The sequence below is a fragment of the Callospermophilus lateralis genome, chromosome 15, assembly GCF_048772815.1.
Source record: "Callospermophilus lateralis isolate mCalLat2 chromosome 15, mCalLat2.hap1, whole genome shotgun sequence".
In the NCBI taxonomy this organism is placed as follows: domain Eukaryota; kingdom Metazoa; phylum Chordata; class Mammalia; order Rodentia; family Sciuridae; genus Callospermophilus; species Callospermophilus lateralis.
In genome coordinates this window covers 86531123-86556626 of record NC_135319.1, presented here as the reverse complement: position 1 = coordinate 86556626, position 25504 = coordinate 86531123, and the positions used below count along the sequence as shown (strand labels likewise).

At 54.5% G+C, this 25504-nt stretch overlaps 1 protein-coding gene across 1 annotated transcript; it reads right to left on the bottom strand.

Moving 5' to 3' along the window:
- Window positions 1–1456: 1456 nt before the first annotated feature.
- On the bottom strand, window positions 1457–20477 carry Gpr26 (G protein-coupled receptor 26). Its single transcript, XM_077105506.1, has 3 exons — window positions 19810–20477; window positions 11186–11299; window positions 1457–1688 (listed from the first exon to the last, which is right to left on the bottom strand). The coding sequence occupies exons 1-3, from the start codon at window positions 20475–20477 to the stop codon at window positions 1457–1459; spliced, it is 1014 nt and encodes a 337-aa protein (XP_076961621.1).
- Between the last annotated feature and the right edge of the window lie 5027 nt (window positions 20478–25504).

The following is a 25504-nucleotide window of genomic DNA, read 5'->3' as shown; positions in this document are numbered from 1 at the left end:
TCTGGTCTCCATGGAAACCTTAGAACCAGACCACACTTGGCCTGGCTGAGCTGCCTTTTCAATGAAAAGCTAGGAGTTAATAAGAGGGCATCTTTCCAGGTAGCCCTGCAGACCCTTCTCTGCCTTTAAATACTGGGGCTGCCCAGTAGGGAACGCCCACAGGCTCTCCCAGCAGGTCCCTGGTGGGTGGTGTCCTGCCCCAGTGCTTCCCAGGCTGGGATGTGAGAGAGTGGGACACCTGATTCCACGCCTCCATCCTTTCCACCCTGAAGGATCACTTTAGGATGGAGCAATAACTGCTCAGATGGATTTAAAACGGAAATGAAGACGGGATGGCCAAAACCTATGCCAACGCATCTTGGTCATCTTGGTTTGTATGAAATCAAGACGGGGGTTGCTCCCGGATTAGCTAAGCATCACGGTTACATGTTCTGTCAAAGTTTCACTCTCATCAGTAGCACAGGGCACGTTCTGGGTGACCTTGGACACCCTTTGCTTTCTGCAGATAGACTTACAGAAACTAGGCGATTGAGCCCCTAGGATTATGGGACCCAATGCCTAAAAATAAAGGCTGGCTTCCTGCTCCGGTCAGTCCTCACCTGTCCATTTCAAGGGTGTGCTGGACCACATGCATAAAACAAGGCAAAACATTTCCTGTCAATTCAGGTCACAAATGGGGAGGAGAGAGACCCATCAGCCACCTTCTTCCTGCTCTTCCTTGGCTTGCACATTCATAGCATGTAACTCACAAGAAGGTGACTTCCTGGTCAGACTTCAACCTAGTACATGTATCACCTGCCTGTTTAAACCATTTTCATGCTAAGATTGTCTATACACACAAACATTAGTTCTTTTTATTGGGTATGGGGGATAAAAGTTAAATCCAATATACCGTTCCTAAGACAATGGGTGGGCAGCCGTCAGTAGCCACCAACTGTCCAACTCTTTCCCCATGGGCGTACAGTCTCAGGGTCCCCACTAAGGGTCCCAGCTGGATAATATTTGGGTTAAAGCAGCCACCACTACCAAGTGGAAAGGAGTCACCAGGTCTGGGCCACAGGTCACTGCAGCCTCAATTTGGGCAGGCCTGAAATGTCCCATGGAGACCGTCCCTCTTCCTCTGCGAGGAGCCCCACATCCAGTGGTCAGCAAGCAGGTGGACGCATGGCTCTCCACTGCCACCAGCACTCTGCATCCTTGACAGTGACCGCACTGTCGTCCACTGGGGACCTCTCAGGAATAAGGGCCTGAGCACAGCCCGGGCATCCTTTGGTGATACACAGGACAATCCAACCTCTGCCCTCAGGGGCCAGAGAGCAGCCCCGGGCCCTACAGGCCTGGGAAACACAGCTCTGGGCTGGCCAGGGGGCGGTGACAGGGTGTCTGCCCAGGAGCCCAGCCGCCTCCCTCTTCTCCAGGCCACCTCCCTCAAAACCCTCCGGCGGGAGAGCGGTCCTCACTCAGACACCGGCAGGATGTTCTGGCTGTGAGAGTCACCTGTGAGCCCCGAGGAGCGGATGGAGCGTCTGTGGAGGACCCTGTTGAGAATCTCCCGGCAGCTTCTGCGGTACTGGTGTCTCAGCAGGCAGTACACGAAGGGGTCCGAGGCGGCCTTGCCGTAGGCCAAGCACTTGGACAGCACCCCCCAGTGGGGGCCAATGGGCGCCGCGGAGAAGATCTCCACCAGCCTGCAGAGAGACGGGGACGTCACTGTCACTCGGAGCATAGCCCTGCAGGGACGTGGACAGCCACAGGCAGGCTCCAGTCTGCACCCACCCACGGCTTCCTGGCCACGGGCCCTTGCTCAGAGACCACCTCTCAGGCAGCAAGGACAACAGCAGCCATTCACAACAGCAGCCATGATGGTGGGCATCACAGGCTCTTCTTTTATCCTGCACCCTCGAACCTGGGGGATGTGATGTATCTCTCTGTCTTTTCTTCTTTTTGTACTGGGGACTGAATCCAGAGGTGCTTAAGCACTCATCCACATTCCCAGCCCTATTTTTTGCATTTTATTCAGAGACAGGGTCTCGCTGAGTCGCTCAGGACCTCACTTAGTTGCTGGGGCTGGCTTTGAACTCCTGCCTCTGGCTCCTGAGCCGCTGGGATCACAGGTGTGCGCCACCGTGCCCGGCTTTATGTCTATTTCACAGATAAACATGTCCCAGGAGGTCAGATAATTTGCCGGTCAACTTTGCATGGCTGGTCAACTGCAAAGGCAGAATTTGAACTCAGCTCTGACCAACTCTAAATCCCAAGCTTCACTATGAAACAGGATGATAGCTCATGGTGCTCTGGCTTTGGCTCCAGCTCCGCGGCTCACCTGGTGTGACCCTGGGAAAATCTCTCCTCACCTTGGAACTCAGGTCTTATATGAAAAACCAGAAGTGTAGGCGAGATGGTCCCGTCATCTTTCCCAGCGGCAGAGTCTGGCACGACTGCCCGGAGCCTGCTCTGCCTTCCTAGCAAGGCCGTGCAGGGAAAGGGCTGGGGGACATTTGGTGACACTGCCCGAAGCCCAAAGCATGTCCTATGCAGGACAGAACCTGCTGGCTGAGAAGGTTGGGATTCTGGGGGACTCTGATAAGACCAAGGTCAGGTACCCTGAAATGACCTTCTTCACTGGGGGAGGACAAAAGAAGTCACAGCTCTTGTGTCCAAGGGTACAGTTCTCAGGGTCCTCCTGGCACTAGTCAATGATGCCAATGCCAGGTTGTGAGGGGTGAGAGCCTCCTGCTGCATAAACACACACGTTCGTGTTCGGCACCCTCGGCCACATCTGGCCATGGTCCAGCATGAACATGGGATTTAAAAACAACAAAGAAAGACTCAGGGCTGGGAGAGAGTTTGGAGATCATAAACCACCCTCTCCCCTGCCCGTTGTTGAATGAGGAAATCAAGGCCCAGAGAGGGGAGGATATTGCCCAACATCACACAGCACATCAGTGGCCGAGGTAGGTCCAGGCCTGTATTCTACTCTGGCACCTTCTTCTACCTAAGTATCTGCAGGATGGATCTCAGCAGAGCTGAGCCGGAGCTGAGCGCTGCTGCCAGCTTTAGCTGGACGTCCTGATCCCCAGGGAGCTGTGGGGCTCCATCCTCCTCAGAAATGCCCCTTTCCTGAACAGACCTCCAGAGAGTCCATCCGAGGCCCTTGGCTGCCTTTCCATTTTCCTCTCCCTTGCCCCCCGCCCCCAGGGCACAGTGGATAAGTCTCCTCTCAGGTCCTCGGGAGCCTGATGAGGAAGTGGGCCTGTGCGCATTTGGGAAATATGTTCTTTTATGAGACCTATTTTTGAGAAGTGATGAATTTAAAGAGACAAAATCCTTGAATTTAGAATCCACAGCTCATGCTCACAGAGAACTAGCTGGGGGCCAGCACACGGCTGCTGAGCCCGGCCGACTCACGCCCAGCGTGTCTAGCCTTCTACGGGTAACTTTTGTAACTCTCCCCCAAATTAAAGAGCTGAATATCATCAACCCATCCAGCGAGAGCAAAATCCTCATCTGACGATTCTGAAGATCTCACAGAATAAAATTATTCAGAGCAGTTTTAAATTTCACTATTTGGAAAACGGAGATGATCTATGGCACTTGGAAGCCTCTGTCGGCTCCACACGAACACGCCCCAGTTAGGGTCCTCTTTGGGTCAGGCCCTTGATGGACAATCTCTGATCTTACAGTTATCCTGCCGAGGGGATCATTATCCCCATCTTACAGGCAGGGACATCGAGGCTCAGAGGGGCTGGGCAGCCAGCCAGAGTCTCCATCCAACCACCGTCCAAGGCCTGGCGAGGCCACCGTGGGACCTGACTCTCAGCCCTCGGGGTGACGAAGACGAGCTCCGAGGCCCCTCGTAACTCCAAGAGCCCCTTCCCCCACAGGGTGGACGCGTGCTGGGCAGGACTTTGCCTCTCGCCACTCCCTACAGCGCCCAGGGTAACTACTGCTCTGAAAAGCCAGGTCTCTCCTTCCTCAGGCCCCAGGCCAAGGGAAGCTGGGGTGAGCGCAGAGATGGACAAGGCTCCCTGTGGTCTCCAGCAGGGGGAGCTGCGATGTCCCCCTCCGCGGAGGTCCTTGCCCCATCCTGGCTGCATTCCTTATGGGGGCTGAGAAGAGGCGAGGGTGTCCATACTGCCCAACTGTTTCCTCCTGATTCCAGATCTGGGTAGGTGTCGGGCTGACCACAGGGTCCCTCCCCGATGACCTTTTAGAGAGGGGACACTTCAGCCCATCTTCTAACACCAAGTCCCCTCAGCCACCGCTTCCTACACGGCTTCCTACACCCTCCCCGACAAGACAGGATTCCGTGACTCAGATCAGTCCCAGTCTACACTCTACACTCCTCCATTCTACACGGGTGGCGGATTTCAGTCCCCTGCCCACCCCTCCCTCTGCTGGTCACAGTGGGTTGGTGGCCTCAGCGTTTGACAGACGGGGCAACTTGCAGAGCAGAAGCTTGCACCCCACAGGGGCAAGCCCCCCGGCTGCCATCGAGCACAGGGCCTGGCTCAGGTGTTAATACAGCGAGACAGCATCTCCTCTTGTCACGACACCTGTGACGAGCTAAATTGTGTCACCCTCCAATTCATACGTTGAAGTCATACCTCCAGCACCTCAGAATTGTGACCTTTGAAAACGAGGTCATTGCAGATGTAACTAACGAAGAGCAGGTCTGAGGGAGAGGGTGGGCACGGCTGACCCAACAGGACGAAGTCCTCAGGCAAGCCGAGAGTCTGGGCACAGACACACACACGGGAAGGAGAGCAGGTGACCAGGAAGGCAGAGGTTGGGGAGAGGCATTTGCAAGTCAAGGAACACCAGAGGCCACCAGCACACAGCCAGGGGAGAGGCCCAGGGCAGCTGTCCCTCACAGTCCCAGAAGGAAGCAGGCCGTCCACACCGCCACCCTGGGCCTCCAGGACCACATATAAGTGCCTTCCTGTTGTTTAAGCCCTTCTGTTTGGGGTACTACTACAGCAGCCCTAACAAACTGAGACCCCTGAAGGCACCCACGGGGGTGAGGGATGGTTTAGCATTTGGGTTTCCTGGAGTCCCTGGCCACAACACCAAAATGGCACCTCGCCCCACCCCATTCCTAGAGCCCTGTGTGTACCAAGGACGACACTGGGGGTTGCCAAAGCTCCTTCCCCAGCCTCCAGGAAGCAGGGCTTGTCCCACAACCTGCCAGACCTGCCCATTAGGCACCAAGATGGCTTCCCACGCGCCCCCTGGGTGTAAAGCAGACCGGCATTTTGAGCACATGAGCTCGCGCATCTCCGCCCCTGATCTCCTGTGAGCAGGCCAGGTGAGGGGACAGCACTGGGATGGGAGAGGACAGACAGGGGTGGTGCTCGGCTTTTTAAGCATTTCAGGCAATTCCAGTGCCAGCACTTTGCCCTTTATGGAAGAACTCTGGGCAGCGGGGTGTGTGTGTGTGTGTGTGTGTGTGTGTGTGTGTTTTGGATATAAAGTGCCTCCCAGTTCATGCCCCCTAGCCCTGTGCCCCTGCTTGCACCTCTACACCCCTGCTGCTCCATGTGTCTGGAGACTTCCCATGAGCCACAGCTCTTCTTTGGCGGTAAGCCCCACGAGGCTGCTGGCTACCACTCCCAGCTGGCTGTCAGAGCAGAGGGTAATGGACACAGGAGGCCGCCCACCATAGCCCCTCCCTCACCGGGTCCTCTCACCTCACCCAGCAAGGAAGGAAGATGGGGACACATCTTCAAGAACTCTGAGGCATTCTCTGGACCCTGGGGAGACTGATGTCCCCACCTTCTCCATGACAGGAATCCCCAAGGAGAGCAAGTCCTGGGGGTAGGACAGCAGCCCCCGACCAGCACTCCTCCCGGCCCCCAGGGCTCAGGATCTACCAACTGATCACAAGCATCACCCACCCCACCATATCATTCTCCCAGTTTTACAGAGACAAAGCCAAAGCAGTGTTGTGTCCAGGCTCTGGGCCAGGACATGAAAGAACCAGGACAGGAACCGACACCGTGGGCGCCAGTGACTAGTGCCTGCCCACGCCTGGACTCAGTTTCTGCTTCCAAGAAGCCAAGCACCTTTGCATTCAAATACTGATTTTAAAGCAGTAAATTAGAGCACTCTCTTCCTACAGTCTGTGCTCATCATCGGTCTGTCTCATTTCTCTCTCTCTCTCTCTCTCTCTCTCTCTCTCTCTCACACACACACACACACACACACACACTGTGCATTTCACAACACAGGCCACAGAACACTCCTCGGCAAGCCAGCTCGCTGTCTTCCCAAGACTTCTGGAGAACTTGGTCTTCATGCTTGCAGACGTGAAAGTCATAAGCTGATGCTTGAAATTTTCATGAGGCATGAGAATGGAAAAGCAGTTTTATTGATAGAATATCAACACTCGGGAGCCACCTGCACATTGAACCTCTCTCCCAGCCACATGATCCCATTACTTTGAAAAGCCACAATAATGGGGCTGTCAGATCTGCAAATGCCTCGAAGCCTGGCTGCAATGATTTAAGACGGCCACAGTGATTTGTGAGCATAGACCACTGCAGAGATGACGGCCTGACAGCGGCTTCTAGATCCGTGAACTTCAGTTCAGAAAATGCTTGGGAGCGCTTCTCGAGGAGATGCTGTGACTCTGCAGGTCCTGCTCGGTCGCTCCAGGAAGAGTCCTATTGACCCCGGGTCTGAGGACACCGGAGCCAGTGTGACTGTGCAGCAGAGGTGTCAGACTCCTATTAAGACCTTTGCGAACGTCCCCCGCTGTCATCGCACACCCCCGGGTGGCTCTCCGGCTGGTGCAGTGGGCTTTCTGAGACCATCTTTATGAGAGCCACTACTTGGTCAGCACGTGCCAACCAGGTCTGCCAACGGCTCTGCCACCAGCGCTGATGGCCTCCTGGGCTCTGCTTCAGCCACATAAGATGCTGCCAGGCAGGTGGGCAATGGGGACAGCATCATGTGGACCCACCATTTTTACTCAGAAAATCCACGTGCCTGCTTCACCAAGAGAGCCTGGGTGCTGCCTGGGTTCATGTCAAGGTGCTTGTGTTTTGACATTAGGAGGGGATAAAACCTGCCCAAGGGGCATCTCTGTGTCTCCAGTGCCTGGTCCCCAAGTCTTGGAGCTGTAGCATGGGCCAAAGGATAAATCATAGCCGAGTGCCTGATGCTGACTTTGACCATTGGCTTGGCCACTCCCTGCTCATGTGACCCTGGGCAACTCACCTCTCTGAACCTAGACTAGGATCCGAGCCCCCTTGGGCCTCAGTATTCCCACCCTGCAGGAGAGCTGTCCCAGGTGAGGCATGGAATGCGGCAATATCCCTGGACACAGGACAGGTGTTCACCAGGTGGCAGGTATGGCCTCACAGACTGTGTTCTCCAGTAAGAAGCTGGAGACTTGAACGATCCTTGTAAACGCTGGGCTCCAGGCTGAGATGAGGCTTCCTGATCTGAGAAAGTTGTCACGCAGATGTGAATAGATGGGGGACAAAGAGGAGGAGCTCCCCGGGTCGGATGGATCTTCTCAATCAGCTCAAAGGGGTGACAGATGTCACAGCACAAGCCCCTTCTGCACCAGTATTCCCATCCTGCCAGGTCCCACTGTCTCTAGCCACCATCCGATCTTAGTCCAGTGTCACCCTGGCTGAATCACTCACGGGTAGGGTGCAAGCCCGGAACCTGACCAAGCCCTGGCTTCCTCGTCTGTATGAGGGGCATGTTACTAGGTCCAGAGGGCACCTGTCCAGCTCTGGTTCAGCCTCAGGCACCGAGTGGGAAGCACAGTCCTGGGCTGGCTTAAGAGACAGAGCTTGCTCTTAACTTTTCCTTCTGAATTCCCCAACATCGTCTGTGGCTGCCGCAGTTGGATTTGATTTTCATCTCTGTGGACAGGAAGGCGGCAGAGAGCAGCACTGGCACCTGCACTGGAGCCGTGCCCTCAGTGCCACTGGCCAAGTGAGTCCCCGGGGTTCCAGTGTGAGCCGTGGGTGGTGGCGCTGGGGCCAGCGTGGCTTCACCAGAGCCATATTTTGTATTCATGAGGATACAAAATTCTGTGCATAGCTTTTTTCCTAGTAGATTGCTGCTTATCCCCATGAAGGATGAACAGTTATGTGCATGTTTTTTAAAACTCAAACTACATCAAACCCATTTGCAAACGTAAAACTGAAAATACATCCATCCTTGTGAACACATTGACTTGTGAACCTACCATCAATTTTACTAAAAAAACTATTGCTGGGCACCATTGAAAGGAATCAAGCCACCAACAAAAATGGGAAAAGCTGGAAAATGAGATTAACCCAGAGAAAAGTCTGATTACTTGAAGCTGGAGCTATGACCTGTTCTCCAAGCGTTCCAGTTCACCTCGTGAGCCCACGCCTCCCTTCCCCTGATATAAGCCCACGCCTTATATCAGAGGGAGGGAGGACAGTGACCAAGGTTGTCATCCACACAGGTCTGAGTCCTCTTATCCTCATGACCCACGCTCCTTCTGGAGGCCCAGCAAGGCCAGGGCACTGGCCCCGAGGTCATGCAGTGGAGGGGCGGAGCTGGGGTTGGTCTGGGAGGCACACACCACAGCCACTCTGCTGACCACACACTCCTCCACCTCCCAGGAAGGCAAGGGGACCTGTTCTGCTCTGTCACTGTGCAGGGGCTTGTGTCCTGTGAGAACTCTGCTCTGTGAAAGCTTTGGCTCCATGGCTGGATTAGTGGGTCTCAATCCAGGGTCTCCGCCAGGGAGAATTCTGGTCCCCGACAGATCTTGGGCACCGTCTGAGGTATTTTCAGTTATTGAAACTTGGGGGGGGGGGCTGGGGAGGGGAGCCACCCTCCTGACATCCAGTGTGCGGGGCCAGGGAAGCCGTTAAACATCAAAGAATGTCAATGACGCTGAGGTCTGGTAGACAGTTCTAGAAGGAAGAACTGGTGAGTCTACTCTGCAGAGATCAACCTGTCCAGAGACCCAAAGGCAGTTCTAGGTCCTGTGTTCATGGTAAGATGAGGCCAGTTAGGTCTCCCAGAAGGAAGCAGATCACCAGGGAAGAGAGAGTCGGGGGCACCGGAGCTGGGTGGTCTAAGGAAGAAAAGAGGACTGGGCGCAGGGAGGCGGCTCACTGCCCATATGCAAGGTCTGGGAGCAAAGCGCCTTCTCCTGGGCTGCGGGGGGCAGAACTGGGCTCAGCGGCTGACACTACAGCAAACCAGGCTTCAGCGTGATGTAAGGACCACAGGGAGGCTGCAGAGAACCGTCCACAGTGGGGTCCTCTCCCAGGGTGTCAGGGTGCCAGTGACAGTGTGGCAGCGGTGCTCTTCCAGGACCCTGCAGCTGAGGGGTCTGGGGCTCACTGGGATGCTGGGCTGTGCTGTCTCAATGTCTTTCTGTCTGTCACACACACAACTCTGTACAGACCCCACTTTCCAGGCTTGACAGAAGCTCCTTCTCCACCTCCTCATAGAACACGGAAGTTCCTTGCTACCATCCACTTCCCAGACTGTGGAACCACTATGGATACAAAGTCACCGGGTGTTTCCTTCCCTTCAATCCACAAAACAGACTGGGTGATGAGTTCTTTTTCTTTTTTCTGGCTGAGGCTGACATGGGGCAATGTCATGGCCAAAGCAGGCTGGCTTGAGGAAGGTGAACCCCAGAACAGCGGCCTGCAGTTGGCCAGCTCGGGCTGCAGATCTGGGGAGCACAAGCCCATCTGGGAACATGGGAAAGGCCCCAGCCCCAGCAGAGGTGGCCCACCTGGCTGAGTGCAGGACATGCTCCCCAAGCCTGCAGTGTCTTGGTTGGGGACACCCGGGGCTGCACTAACCAGCATTCAGTGGGCAGCAGGAGCCCAGGCCTAGAACACGGTCTCTTCTGCTTTTCTTCCTGCTTCCTTGTGTTAGGCCTCCTGGGGTTGTGGGCCTGGGCAAAGGATTGGAACGCTGTGATTTGGAATGCAGTGGAGTTGGGGATGAGGGGTCTCTCACGCATTTTTGGTTCTGAGTCTAACCTGAAATAATTCGAGTTGGACTAGAAGAACAGTATGGAGGGTCCTCAAGAAACTAAAAGGAGATCTACCACATGATCTAGCTGCCCCACTTCCAGGTGTATATCCAAGGGAAATGAAACCAGCATCCCCAGGAGACACCTACACACCCATGTTTATTGCGGTACTGTTCACCGTAGCTGAGATGGGAATCAACCCCGATGCTGGTCAGCACATGAAGGGTAAAGAAAATGTGGAATATTCAGTCATAAAAAGAATGTAATTTGGCCAGGCACAGTGACACACACCTGTAATCCCAGTGGCTTGGGAGACAGAGGCAGGAGGATTGCAAGTTCAATGCCAGCCTCAGCAACTTAGCAAGGCCCTAAGCCATTGAATAAGACTCTGTATTAAAAAAAAAAAAAAAAAAGGCTGGGGATGCAGCTCAGTGGCTAAACGCCCCTGGTTTCAACCCTCAGTACCAAAAAGAAAAAAGAAATTTGCAACAAAATAGATAGAACTGGACAACATTGTGTTGAGTGAGGTGAGTCAGACACAGAAAGATAAATCCACACGTTTTCATATGGATGGATGTTAAGTCCATCTGGATGTGAAATAGGGATTACTAAAGCTGGAAGGGAGCGGGGACATCACAGGCTGAATTGTAGGTCCCCAAACAGTGCAGACAGCAGTCATACGCTCCAGCACAGTGGGGTGACTGCAGTTCCCAACAACCTATCACATATTTCATGAACAACTACAAGAGAGAGCTCAAACCTCCAGACTTGAAGTAGTGCTGAGGAGCCGGCACTGCTAACGACCCTGATCAGTGGACACTGAAGACACATTCTGAAATATCACACTGTCCCTCATAAACACACTCAATTCCTACTTAGTAATAAAAAAATTCAAAAAAATGTTTAAGGAGATGGAAATGTTAGCACCCCAATTGGATCATTCCACATTGTACACATGCATTAAATTATCACTGTACCCCATAATTGGGCACAATTAAAACAATAATTATTTATCATAAAAAGAATCCAAGGCTGAAGAGGAAAAGCACACACAGACCCAGGTAAGTGCCCTGTGTCCCCACTGCACCCTGGAGAAGAACTGGGGCCAGGAGAGGGTGCTCTTGCTAAGGGTCCTGGCCTGCTCTGCTCTCCTAAGCCCCACCCCCCTCACACCAGGGCTCAGCTCACCTGGTGATCACGTAGGGACCGAAGCACACGAGGAAGGTCCCTATGAAGGTGCTGATCTTCTTGGTGGCCCGCTGCCTCCTCCGCTTCTGTTCCTCCAGACAGCGTTCCCGCACACTGTATGGAAGAGGGAGAAGGTGACTCACAGGCAGCCTGCCAGCTCACAGTGAGGTACTATTGACAGGCTCACACAGTGACTTCCAGAGTAGACACTGGACTATGGAGCCCAAGAGACCTGGGGTCAAGTCTTGGCTGCAGCTGTGTGACCGTGAATAAGCTGTGTGACACTGCTAAGCCTGAGGCCATTGTCTGTAATATAATAACACCCAGTGCCTGTTGGATGTGTGTGCTCTCTTGTACACACCATAAGGCCATGTCAGCACACAGATGCGTGAAATGCATTCAGCCCATATAGCACGTGAGGCAGGAGCAATTGTGCTTAAGTGAGTCCCAATAAAATCAACTCTTCCTGCCACACTTGCATCATTCACTCACACCTACTACGCACTAGCCCACGGAACCGCTCTTACCGAGCAGAGTTTCTAGCTTAACTTCACCCCGATCAGTGGATCAGGCCTGCGGGGTGCCTTTCACCTGCCCTGTTTTTCAATGAACGCCATGAGTTCTGTGAGGCCAAACAGCCTGCTCAGCTGGCCGGCAGGGGGGCCGAACCCCATCCATGTGACTCAAAGCTGGCCTTTCCCGGGGCACCACGTCTCTGCACGCGGCATGGCACGGGGCTTCCTTTCCTCCACATCCTCAGCCTGTTTCCATCCCCATACCTCAACCCTGCCAGGAGCTAGAGAGCCCATATTGTTGGGTCACCGATTCCTCCAGAGATGGAGTTTGGAGAAGCCAGGAGACCACCAAGTCCTCGTGGAATCAGGGAGCAGTTTGGAGAAAGGAAACGGGAGCACCAATGCCTCTGACCACGCCTGCTCCTGCTCTGATCCACTCCAGGACCTGCCCAGAACTGGTGCCCAAAGGCCCACGAAAAGCAGAGGCTCTGTGACCCACTGTGTGCAGCGACAGGAGGAGTGTGAGCTACTTCGCCTGTTATCACGGGTGGGGAGGCCCCGGAAGGCAAGCTGGCCCAGGCTCCACACGCTCCATCTCACGGCACCCAACCTGGGCAGGTTCTTTTAATGTGTATGTTCTAAATAATTCAACTGACTAAAGATGGCCAGGAGGAAACTGTGGACAGTGTTCCCAGGAAGCACAGATAACCTGGCAGAGTCAGGCACCAGCTGCCAGTGACCTGGTCTGAAAATAGGGCCCCTGCTCAACCAGAGCAAGCAGCGGGGAGGGGACTGGAGACCCAGGTCCAGGAGCACCGGCAGCGCCCGGGCAGCCCCTGTCCTTCCAGGGCACCCATCATCTTACTAGTGCTCAGAGCTCTTCTACTCCTGTCGCAGATGGACAACGCCGTGTAGGTTTGGATTGACAGGTCCTGAAATTTGCACGGAACTGTTTTCCCTTGACTTTGCCTTTCCAGGAATTCACAGAGGAACTGGGAGCTGAGCTTGGTATGAACAGGTTTCATATGGGTTGAAAATGCATTGCTCATGACTAATATTGCACATCAATTCCTAATCACTAATACAACAGCCACATTCCCAAGTCTTCAGTATGTGCCACACCAGACCCTGTGACAGGAGCTCACGTGCATTTGTTTATCCGATACTCACGACTCTACAAGCTAAGGGCTGATATCAGTATAGTCCCCATTTTTCAGATAAAGAGACCGAGGCTCAGAGGAGTTAAGTGATTTTTTTCCCAAGATCACACAGTTGGTGAGTGGTGGCAGTGGAGTAAGAAATGTGTTCCTGATTCTCTGAGATGTCCTGTTTAAACATGACAGTCCTGCATTCTAAATGGTCTGCAGGGGGCTGTCCTGGTTTTAAAAGGAAAACCCCATGTCTGGGAGCCCCTCTCAGTCCCAAGACCCTGGGTGGTGGCAGGAGTCCAGGCACTGGCTCTGCAGCCTTCAGCAACACCTGCCTCCTAGGGAGGCACCAGGACTCGGATTTCTCCACCCAGGACACATGAAGAACACGGCAGGCACACAGTGGGGGCTAAGGTCACATCCCCAGAGATGGGCTTTAATCTCCCGACTTTCCGATTGCACTTGAGTGCCTGCAAGTTTTCTACCCAAGTCCTGCAGCTCAGGCGACACTTGCAGGGTATAGGTGAGGAGGAGGGAATGCCTGCGCCCCCTCCCTTCAGGCCAGGGTGCCAGGAGTTGACCAACTCAACTATCTTGGTTTAAAACGCAAAGTCCCAAGCCTGGGAAGCCCTCAGATCCAGGCGAATGGGGATCCTGTCCTGCTCGACGCTCAGCATTAGTCCCCACCACGGGGGCCCACTTATTTGACCACTCATGCATTTCCCCCAGGACTTTCAGTGCTATCCATGACAGGTGTGCTGCAGGACACAAGCCAGGTGTCCTGTGCCATCTCTGCACACTGCCCCCTGACAAGCAGAGCATTCTGGGCATCTCCTGAAAAGAAGCACCAAATTCATCTACAGGACTCAGGAAGAGGACCCCAGAGCAGCTGGGGCTGGGCCCTCTCCATCTGTGACCTGGCAGACTGCCAACTCCCAGGGGCTTAGAACAACCCTGTGGGGAAAGGAGCTCTGGTTTAGGGGTCTGAAGCTCTGCCCTTAGCTGTGTGACCTCCTGGAAGTCACCTGACCTCCCTGAACCCAGTTTCTCATTTATCTAAGGGGCTGTCACAACAGGCATAACTAGAGTTGCTGTTCATCAGAGGGACAGATAGGGCTTGCCAGCCACTGCAGAGGACAGAGCTCCTTGGGTCCTCCCAGTAGGAACTCAGGGCCGAGAACCTAGCTGTTTCCAGGGAGCAGCAGCCCCCTCACCTTGCCACATGGAAAACCTCTCCCCCAAAACACAAGAGGTCCTTGGGAATAGGGAAGGCTTCGCGGGTCTTCAGAAGGACAGTAGCACTTTGGTGACCTGAAGGACTGAAATGGACCCTTCACAGGCTCAGATGACCAGGGTCACTCCCCGTGCTGTAAAAACTACGGGGAAATAACTTCCTGCTTCCAGAAGGCCTGTGCAGCAGGGGAAATGAAAGGGCAAGCACTCTGCTGTCACATGACCATGGTTCTAGGCTCCAAGCCTCACACCCAGAAAATACACAACGAGTGTAACATCTTGGGAAAACTCACTCAGTCATCTTTTTTTTTTTTTTTTTTTTTTTTTTAGTTGTCAATGGACCTTTGTTTTCTTTTATTTGTTTAAATATGTGATACTGAGAATCGAACCCAGTGCCTCACACATGCTAGGCAAGCACTCTGCCACTGAGCCACAACCCCAGCCCCCCACTCAGGCACTTTTTAAGTGATCTTTTCAAAAGAGATGACCGTGAGCTAGAAATACATTCTAAAATAGATTTTTTAAAAAGTGAACTGTAAGCATCTTAACCCTATCAGACAAATTGAGGATGGTCATTGGCGTGAAACACCTCCACTGGCATGGCCTCCATTTTTGGTTGCTAACCTAGTGGTTAAGCATGAAAAACCAGAGCCAGACCTCAGGATTTAAGTACAGGCACCATCACTTCATTACTGTATGGCCTTGGGCAAGTTACACAGCTTTTCTGTGCATCCGCTTAGTCATCTCTAAAATGAGAGTAATGAGTCTCTACTTTGTAGTGTTACACTGGGAATAACTGAATTAATGCAAAAGTTACTGAGGATAGTTCCCAGCTCAGTAAGTACTCAATAAATGCTGACCATTAATTTTCATTCTTCATTCAATAGAAACTTATTCAATAATTCCATACTGTGTTTCAACTCTGCCCTGAAACTCCTTTCCCACTGCAAGAGTCTTGCCCTGAGCATTTATAAACAGGAGCTGGAGCCAGGGACTGCCCCAGGGGTGCGGTAAGGCAGAGCCAGCAGCCAGGTGCCTGAGACTGAGTCCTAACTCCCTGAGGACTGTGACCCCGCTGGGCCTCCAGGGACCCCCAAGCGACTGTCCTTACCTGGCTATGTGCAGCACAGAGGGCATCTGTAGACTGTGAACTGTGCCTGGGGTCGTGTCTCTGCTGGGACAGAGCCACTAGATGCTAGGGCCAAGACGGCATCCACCCAGCTCACAGCCCCAAGGGAAAGAGGGACCTGCTACCCAGACAGTGGTGTGCGGGTGGGACTGGCATCCAGCCACTGACTCCAAGCCAAGCTGCAATCTGGAACCTCCCTGAACTTTGGAGAAAGAGAGGGCTGGCTCCACTTTTCCTCCCTGGGATCTTCTACTTCCCAGGTGAGAAGAGGGAAGTGGCAGGAGATGAGTGAGGCAGGGTGGTCCCTTTCCCCGGGATGTCATTGCCATGGTTTAGGTGCAGCCTGGGCGCCCTCGCCCACTCCCAGAGCAGTGGCTTCATGAAACCGCTTGGCGTTTGCTGCCTCGTTCTCCCTCCAGAGCTTTGCAATCCAAGCTCCTGGAAATCTTGGAGCCCGTGAGCCGTCTTGTGCTCATCTGCACATCATGACACTGGGGTCCAGCAGAGGGGGTTGGGACATGTCTAAGGCCACTCAGGAAATTCTGGACAGGACCAGACCTCATGCCAGGTCTGATGACCCTAGGTTCTGGGGTGTTCCCCCAACCCCACTGTCACCCACAGAAATCACCAAGTGCTGAGCATTCTGACAGTCCTGGGCCTGGTGGTGGCACCTGGAATCCTTGGACCCATGGGAGGAATCTGTGGCAAAGGCTGAGCCTCCCCCACCCACAGCTGGCAACTTGGCCAGGAGGTAAGCAAGTCACCTTTGCAGCGAGGTTGGGGCGGGTCCACCCAGATTGTGCAAGACAAAGAGGAAAGGCTGTCCAGCACTGTGACTCCTGGGGCCAAAGACAGGCTCCTAGCAGGCCTCTGTCACCAAGTGAAAGGGGTGGCAATTCCAGGAAGGTCTGAAGAGTCATGAATGAGCAACCTCTGCTGTCACCTTCCAGCCACAGCTACCCACCTGCCCTCCACACAAAGCCTGGGTCCTGAGTGACCCCAGGTGACTGCAGTTCAGCCTCAGCCCATGCTCAAGCACTCACAAAGTGACCCATATTGGTTTTCCGGCTTTTAAGGCAAGGGACAAGCTGACTCACAGTAGGAAAGAGCCCTAAGTTTGGGCCAGGATGCTGTTACAATCTGACAAGAGCAGTCCCCACCCCTGGCCCTGCACCTTGGGGATCCACACTGCTCCCCATGAAATGGCCAGTCCACAGGGCAAAGGGGATTGCCCAGCCCACACTTCCATTCTAGACCAAATTCTCAGTGCTTGGAGCATGGCATTCTTTGCCCAAATGCCTTGATCCTGCTCCCAAAATGTGTGCAGGCATCTCCCGCTGGCCCCATGCCTCTGAGGGTGGACTATGTGGCCTGGGTGCCTCGCTTTAGGCCTGAGGAGCAGCATTAATGAGCAGCGTGTGTTCATGGCTTTGCAGCCTGCAATGTGCTCCTGGTGCACGGGGGCTCTGCAGTGCCGGGTGGAGCCAGCATGGGAGGTGAGGCTGGTGGCCCAGCTCCCCTCTTCCTAGCAAGAACAAGGCTGACCTCCAAGGAGCCTGCAGAGGCTAAACATGAACTCCACCTTGCAGGAAAGGTGTATTTGCCAAAGCAAGGGGACAGAACATGTTCCATTTGCCAGTTAGTGAGCTTAGTTTAGAGCATCTACATGTCTAGACACACTGCTGGTGAGCCTCCATTTGCCTAACTGCTCCACGGACCAGGGGATGATTCTGGACTCAAGCTACTTTCTAGATCTGCTAAATCAGGCGAGTGCCTCACTTCCTGTGTCTCCCAGTTTCCTCATCTGAAAAGTCAAGGGCATGGTGAGGTTCTGACTATGATGCCACCACCTCCAGAGCCAGCTGTCAGTCAGCCTCTGTGGGCATGGTTCATAGGACATAGAGGGGAGGCCCTGCAGACCCTTTGAATTTTTAGGGGGGAGCCCAGGCTGCTTCTGGGTTGAGTCCTCTTTCAGCATCCTCCTTCTGAAAAGTCCTTAACCCAAACCAATGAGCCTGGCCCTGCAGTGGACTGGATAGAGCAGGCATCTGCATCCATGCCTGGCAGCACCAGGGAGGGATGGCTGTAGCGGGTCAGGAGTTGGGACTAGAGAGAAGTGCACACTGAGCTGAGCCAGTGGAGGGCTTGGTGTGGGTCAGACATTGGAAACTCCAACCTGCCTCGAAAAGGTAATCACTGGGGAAATGCCATAGGCAGGCAGGGGCACGGGATGCTGCTCAAGGCCGTATTTAAAGAAGAGAAGGTCCCTACCGTTTGGGGGTGTTGAAGAAAGGGGCATGGCTTGCTGCCCATTGCATTACTATCCTGCAGGAAGAGCTGATACCACCAGGGCCTCCTGACAAATGCCACACTGGGCCTCAGGGATCCTGAAATGGGTCCCAGGAGGCTAAGAAAAACTTCCAGAGAGCCCAAACTCCACCAGCCACCCTGGCTGCTCAGAGAAAGAAGTCTGGCTGCTGAAAACCCAGGACTGGCGCCCACGGTCACACAGGCTCTTGGCACCAAACTGGGTGAGGAGGCCGCAGTGAGGGGATGCAGAGACAGCCCCAGAGCGAGCTGTGTAGTTCTGCATTTGTGTGAAGGAAGAATTTGGAACTGCCAAGACAGATGCCAGAGGACTAGCTGTCAGGGAGTCCCCTGAGGCATGTCTGTCTCTTCTAGGTGGGCAAAAGCCCTCAGGGAGGAGCAAGGCAGTGTCCGCTGAGTGGCCCACTGCTCCACAGCATCCATGGAGCTGGTGCAAGGGGAGTCGGGCGGGGCCTCCTGACCCTGGATGTGAGTGGGCCCTCTGGGAGTTGGGCAGGGCCTGAGGCTGCCCAGAAACCTGTCCTCTCCAACAAGGCTGGTTCTGCTCCTGAGCCCTGAAGGGCCTGGGGTGGTAGGTACAGGAGCTCCTCGGGGTCCCCCCGAGGGGAGTGGGGAGAGGAGGGCCCTTCCCTAAGATCTCCCCAGGAACTCTCCCACAGTGTCTGGCTTGGAGTAAGAGAGAGAGCTTTGTTGCTTGCCCCTGTCCCCTAAATGGGCTGAAAGGGAGTCACTGCCCGCCTCCCCCGGCTTCTAGGAGTCGAACAGGAACTAGTCTAAATAAGAACTGATTCTTTTTCCAGTTCCACCTCTCCTCTGCTGTGAGACTCACGGTGACAGGGCCCTCTCTAGGACTTGTTCAAGTCCTGAGTTAAACAACATTTCCTTGCATCTTCTAAGAGCAGTCCTGGCCTGAGCCCCAGGGATGCACCTTCTAAAGTGGAGGGTGATGGGAAGGGGACAGGTCTGCGAGTGTGGCTGCAGCATGTTCCTCCCATACACTGAGCCGGGCACAGGCAGTGAGAGCTGCCGCTTGTACATTTTGCATGTTCTAGCATGTAATCAGGAGTGGCTGTTCTTGGGCGCAACAATGGACACGTATCTCCACGCCTTTATGGGTGCAGGCATGGCAAGGTTCAAGGACCACGCACTACTGCTCATGGTTGAAAAGCTTAGCAAGGAACCCTTGTTCAGACTGACACCTCCGGTCTGCTAGGTGCTGGGCAGGAACATGTGCATCCTGGGGACTGAGCTCCCTGGGTCCAGGGCTCTGCTCACAGCAGGAGGGCCCTAGCTTCTCTCACCAGGGCTCTCTGCCTGCCTCACCTCCTGCACGTATCAGGATACCAGAGCCCTTACCTAGGGTCTCAGGCAACAGAGGGGGAGCCTGCTTTCCATGGACATAAACAGCAGCATTCGCAGAGACACACCAACACTTTCCCTCTTTGCTTTCCTAATCTCATGGGGAAAGCCAGGTGAGCTCAGGACAGCTCAGCTTACAGTTCCTTCCTCTCCCGGGGAGGTTCTGGGGATGGCAGAGGTTCTCAGCAGTACTTGGGCTTGCTGCCTCCCTCTGCCCTCCTGAGAAACAGCAGCTAGATGGGGATGGAAGTGGGTGGGCAGGCTGTCTCAGGAGTCTCCAGGCTCCAAGGCCAGGTGACACTGGACAGTGCTTTCCGGACGGTGAGCGCAATTCCATCCCCTCAGAGCCAGCAACAGGGAAAGGCACAGCCTGGTTCCATCTGGCAAGGACTCGCTCTCTCTCTCTCTCTCTCTCTCTCTCTCTCACACACACACACACACACACACACACATAGAGGATCAGGACACAGACAGTGCCAGACACTGGAGAGAGGAAAGGCCCAGAGGAGCAGCCCTGCTCAGTTTGAAGAGCTCTCAAGGGCTTCCTAAGGCTCTGGCCACCCACTCAGGGTCCGAGTCAAACCTTAAACAGTGAACAGAGCCCACTGCCTTCCCATGTCACTTAAACTGACAGCTACAAACACAGTCAAGGACAAGGAAGCCCAAGTTAGTTCTGACTGATTTTGCTTCAGAAAGTGGCATGCCCAATGTCACACATGTTTTTGGTGGCCCTGATCTGTTGAGTTCAGGCACCTGCTAAGTCCGGAGGACGGCCCCTCCCTACCCTGGCTTTCTGAGGAGGAAATGGAGCTTGGTGTAAGAGTTGTTCCCCCACGATCCACACTGGACACCCAGACCCCCACTCCCACCGACTTCCCGCCGAGTTCCCGGAGCACGGCTCGGGCACCTCACCTGGGATGGATGTCCACCAGCAGCACGAGCGTCTGCATGGTGATCACGTCGATGCGCTTGCAGTGGAAGCGGGCCACCTTGAGCACCTTGAGGTACGTGAAGCAGAGCACAACGAAGGACAGCAGGAAGCTGAGCGCGTGGAAGGCGCCGGTGAAGACCGCGAAGCGCAGACGCTCCTCTGGCCGCCGGCTGCACAGCGTGCAGGACGCGTACAGCTGGTGGAAGCCCAGCCAGGACAGGGCGAGCGCGGCCGCAGGGAAGGTGAGCGCGTGCAGCCACGTGTAGGCCACCATGAGCGCAGCGTCGCGGAGGCGCATCTTAGCGCGGTAGCTCAGCGGGAAGACCACGGCCACCCAGCGGTCGATGCTGAGCGCGGCCATGCTGAGCATGGAGTTGGAGGCCAGGAAGGTGTCGAGGAAGGCGGCCAGGCGGCACAGGCGGTCGCCGGCCGGCTGCCGCTGCGCCACGACGCCGGCCAGCGTGAGCGGCATGTTGAGCACGGTGCACAGCAGGTTGCCGCACGTGAGGTTGAGGGTGAAGAGCGCCGGCGCCTGGCGGCGGATGTCGGCGCTGTGCAGGAGGCAGAGCAGCACCAGCGCGTTGGACAGCAGCGAGACGCCCATCGTGCCCACCAGCAGCCCCGCCAGGCCCGCGTCCCACGAGTTCATGGTGCGCGCCCGCCGCCCGCGCTCAGGGTCCGCAACCCGGCGCTGCCATGGCGCAGCCCGCGGCCGCCTCAGCCCCTCGGCGCCGCCGCCGCCGCCCCGCGACCCCTGGCCCCAGCCGCCATGGCTCCCTGGAGGAAGCGCGGCCGCCCCGAGCCCCGCTCCACCCCCTGGGCAGGCACCTGGACGCGCAGCCACCCCGGAGCCCGCGCCACCTCCTGGGCTGGCAGCTGGGCGCTCAGCTCACCCCCGGACCCTGCACCGCCTCGGTCAAGCGCGCGGTGCCAGGCGCTGCTGAACCTGGAGCCTTTAACGCCCTGGGATCCTTGAGGGCCGGCGCTCCCAGCTCTGCCTCTGCTCTGCTCTCTGCTCGCTCCTGCCCTCGCTCCGTCCCTCTCAGTCTCCTCGCTCTGCACACCCTCTGCTCGCTCGCTGTCTCTGCCTCCCTCTCTCCGCTAGCTCCTTCTCGCCCGCTCTCCCCCTCTGCTCTCCCCTCCACCCCCTCCTCCTCTCCCTCTCCCTCTTTCTCCCTCTGCTGTCTCTCCGTCTGTCTCTCCCACCCCCAATTTTCTCCTCCCCTCTTGTTCTCTCCCCTCCCCCTTCTCTCCCTAGAATCTGACTGCTTCTGTCATGGAAATCCCCACGGATACACACGCACTCACACTCTCTCTCTCACTCGCTGACACTGACACACTTGGAGGGAATGAGCCCTGAGGCTCCTGTGCAGGGTGATCGCTCCCCATGGCTCTCCCTCCCCTTCCCCTGCCTTCCTCTTCTGTGTGTCAGACAGGCTGAGTTAAGAAAGGCTTTCCTGGAAGGGAGGGATGCCTGCGCCTTCACACCTCTGTACCACCTGTCCCCCCACAATGCTAGCCTAGGAGAAGGGGTACAGCCCTAGCCCACCTGTCCCACTGCTGAGCTGCCCAGGCATTGTGCTCCTCCCTCTGTGCGTTGAACTGGAAAACTCAGGTGGGCTTCTTTTGCTGAGAGGAGAAGGAGCCCACATCTCTCTCTTGCATGGCCAGGGGCCCAGGCATCTCCTGACACCTCCTCAGTCTGTCACCAGGGCAGCTGCTGCACTGTTGGGCATTTAGTTTCTGGTGGCTCCTTGTCATTGCCTGTCAATCAGAGATTTAGCAGCATTCTCAGATCAGCTGAGGGGACAGTGAGGCTCACTATGACATCCCCTTGGCACCACCTTAGCCAGGAGAAGACAATAGCTGACCCTGAGTGCTCCCACCTGGGAAGCCTGCATGTCCACGGTCGGCCTGATACACAGCATCTTCGCCCTGAGTTCCAGCTGCTGCCTTCTGTCAGCCCTGAAGACTGCATACCTGTCCACTCTGGGTCTGCTGAAGCAGCAAGTTCAAGTTTATGAGGGACCTGATGACACAATGTGCCAGAACTCTTCAGGAAATGGAGAGGATGGTGGTTGACATCCACAGTAACTATGTACATATAAAGTCTCAACCTTGCCCTCAGGAAAGGGTGCAATGACCGTGACCCTCCTGCTCCTGGACCAGACTCCGGGGAAGATGTGTGATGGAAAGACAGGTGGCAGCTCTCGGCCTCCACAGTTAGCCTTCCTCTCCACAAGATGCTCCCTACTCCAGGGGCCACCTGCACCCCATTAGCAACCTCTATCCTGAGCACAGACAATCCTATCCTGAAGCCTCCTGGTAGGGCCTGTGGTGGCCGGATGGGACATTTTCCCATAACTGTTGAGTCGACCCTGAAGGCAGAGGTCTCATCAGACTTACCTCCCCTCATCTAGCATCAAGCACAGTGCAGACGCTCATGAAATGAGGCAGCAGGGGGGCAGGAAAATCAATGGCTTCTCCCCTCCGCACTGCCACAGAGGGCACTCCTCAGCAGTCTTTGTGTGAAAGGCAACTGTATACAGCAGAGAGCTGGAGCCAGCTCCTACCGGTTGTCAGCATCCCTCTCCAGCCCCCTTCAAAGACAGCACATTGGAGGCTTGAAATTTGCCGTGCTGGGAGTACTTGTACCATAGAAACTAGCAAATTGCACATATCAGGCCTCACCACCCTCCAAGCCTGTGTTAAACATTTTACCAGCACATCACTCACAGATTCCATGGGACCCTGGGCCAGTCACTTAACCTCCAGAGCCTCAGTTTCCATAAGTACCTTTTAGAGCTGTGGTGAGCAGTATACAAGATTGTGTATGTGTGTGTGTGTGTTATGTGTGTGTGTGTGTATGTGTGTGTGTGTGTGTGTGTGCAACTTTTCTTCCCAGAGAAGAAAACAGAAGAATGCCAGGAATCTTCCCTGTCTCTTGGTCCCCACCTGTCCTATGGATTTCAGGGTTGGCTATGTGTCTTCAACAGACATTTAGAATATGGTGTCAGAGTGAGGTATACATCTGAGTGTCTCCCCTGCTTCCAAAGACTGTTCCTCCCCAGAATAGCTCCTGAAATAAGATAGGTGCTCTAGCACTATTAATGGAGGAAACAAATCAACCAATATATTTGGGGGACACTGCCTCCATCCTTGATCCTCACATTTTAGCGTTTGGCAGAATTAACTAGTAAACCTGGGTGTTGGTTAAAGATTTAGACTCCTTGGTCACACCAAGCATTTCCCAATCAGAGGATCTTGGATTCTGCACTCTTCATGAGCTTCTCAGGTGATTCTGAGGGTGGTCCATGGCCACACTGGAGGACCGTGCTGTATGAGAAGTGGCCAGGTCAGGCAGCTGGATGCCTGAATGTAAAGTGTTAAGTAAAATCCTCATAGAATGTTAGAATTTACAGAACATGTCCAAACATGATCACACTGTAATCCTGCAACAGTGACGGGGGAAAGAGCTTATCACTGTCCACAACATAGAGGTAAGGGCACTGAAGCCAAAGAGCTTAAGTGACAGAGTTGGCAAGGTATGAAGCCTGCACCCTAGCTCCACAGATTGGCTCCTTCTGTATATTCCAGAGGTCTCTGGATGTCTTTGGGTATATAAGTTAAAAAAAACAAAACAAAACAAAACTCAACTTTGAAATATCAAAATAATGACCACCACCAACAGAAGCCAGTGAACACAGTTGTGCTTTACCTTCATGTGTGCATACATGTGTTCTGCCCCTCCTCCCCTGTCTCTCTCTCTCTCTCTCTCTCTCTCTCTCTCTCTCTCTCTCTCTCTCTCTCACACACACACACACACACACACACACAATCATTTTGAAGATTATTTGCTTCCTGACTGCATAAAAGCAACATCAAAAGGTTAATATGTCAGACACTCAGAATATTTTATCTCAGTTTCCTAAGGAAAAGAAGCTCAATTTCTTTGGGTTTTAAACAAATTCCCTACCCGCAGTGGGGCTATGGGAGGACTGTTCTCCATAAAGACCATGTCCCCAGCCACCTTGGCCTCAGCCAGGTTGGGCCTTGCTAAGCATAGGTTCTAACATGGCCCTAGACACCAGCAAGGGGTTCACAGTCACTGAGGAAGGGAGATGCAGGCCCTGGCCTGGCCTGCACACAGGTCCGCACTACCCTTCAGGAATGACTCAAGAATGCAGCCTGCCGGACCAGGGGCAACAAGGCCTGGAGCGGGCCTGCCAGGGAACTGCTCCTGGCAGAGCTGCACAGCAGGGGACTTCAAGCCAGAGAGGAGTCGGCAGTGATGGAATGTTGATGACAGCATTAACATGACTCATTAAATACCCTAACTGGGCCCCGAGGGAGGGCTTAATCAGCAGGGCTCCATAGAGGCAGCCGGATGCACACGCCATTGCCCATGCTTACAGCATCTGTATCATGATTCCATCTCGACCAGTGAAGGAGTCAAGACCCAGAGAGCCCAGTAGTTTGTTCCAGGTTGGCATCGATGGACTGTGATGGCACAGTCAGGGTTCGAAACCAAGTCCATGGCACATAAAAACCCACATTCTTTCTACTCTACCAGTATCTTTATGACACACGCACACACACTTACTACTCTCAACATGGGCTGATGACTACACTGGTCCTTTCCACAGTTATCTTCAGAAAGAGGAAATACTGATATAAACTGAACGGGAACCAGAGTGGTACCAGGGCTCCCAAGAGAGGTCCTGTGGAGGCAACGTGAATACCAAAAGCACATTCCTTTGGCAAAGCAGAGAGTTCTAGATGTGTGCAAGTTGAGGGGGAGGGGCAATAACTGATGCTCCATGGGGAAGGAGGTGCCCAAGCAGATGCCTAAGAGCTGAGGTCTGGCAGCTTCGTGGAGTTGAAGCTCTTGAGCAGAAGGTGAGCCTCCAGGAAGGAGCCTGTTCAGGCCCATTGAGAGGATGGCTTCCTGGCTTCCATGGCCTGGAGCATTCCGTCACACTGAGGATTCAACCCTGCCAGCCTCTCCACCTGAGCCCATCAGCTGGCTTCCATTTTCAAAGCATTAACACAACTGCTACTTCTTGTGATCCCTGTAGAATTCTGGGATTTCCAAGAGTGAACCATAAATGTTCTTGTTGCACAGATAAGGATGCCAACACCCTAACAGAGGTGTCCTTCCATTCTTTGAATAATGACATGGGTTGGTGAGTGGCAGACCAGGGCATGGAATGCTGACCAGGGCCCTCTCACTGTCCAGTGCTCTCTGCTGTCACTATCAGATCAGATTGGCCCTCCTGCCGTTTACGCACACCCCCAGCCCAGCCCTTATGCTGGGAAAGCAGAATCAATAGAACAGTTCTTCCAACAGCCATTGGGCCTCTGGCTTACTTATCTACTCTCCTAAGAATTGGTTTGAGGGACAGGTCTTTGTCACTCCTGAGTCTCTGTGGCTGTCTCCGGCCCCACAGGCCAGCCCTGGAAGGTGTCAGGCCCAGCCATAGGGAAGAGGGAGCCAGCTGCCTGACAGTCTCAGCTGGAAACTCCAGGGAGAAGCTGAGGCTCCCCTCTGATGGACACAGCCCGTGTGTGGCCACATTCACCCAAGGCTTGCTCTGCTGCGATGCTCCCTGCCTCATCTCATTTATTCTTCCCTGCAGCCCTGAGCAAACAATGCTGCAATGACCCCATCATACA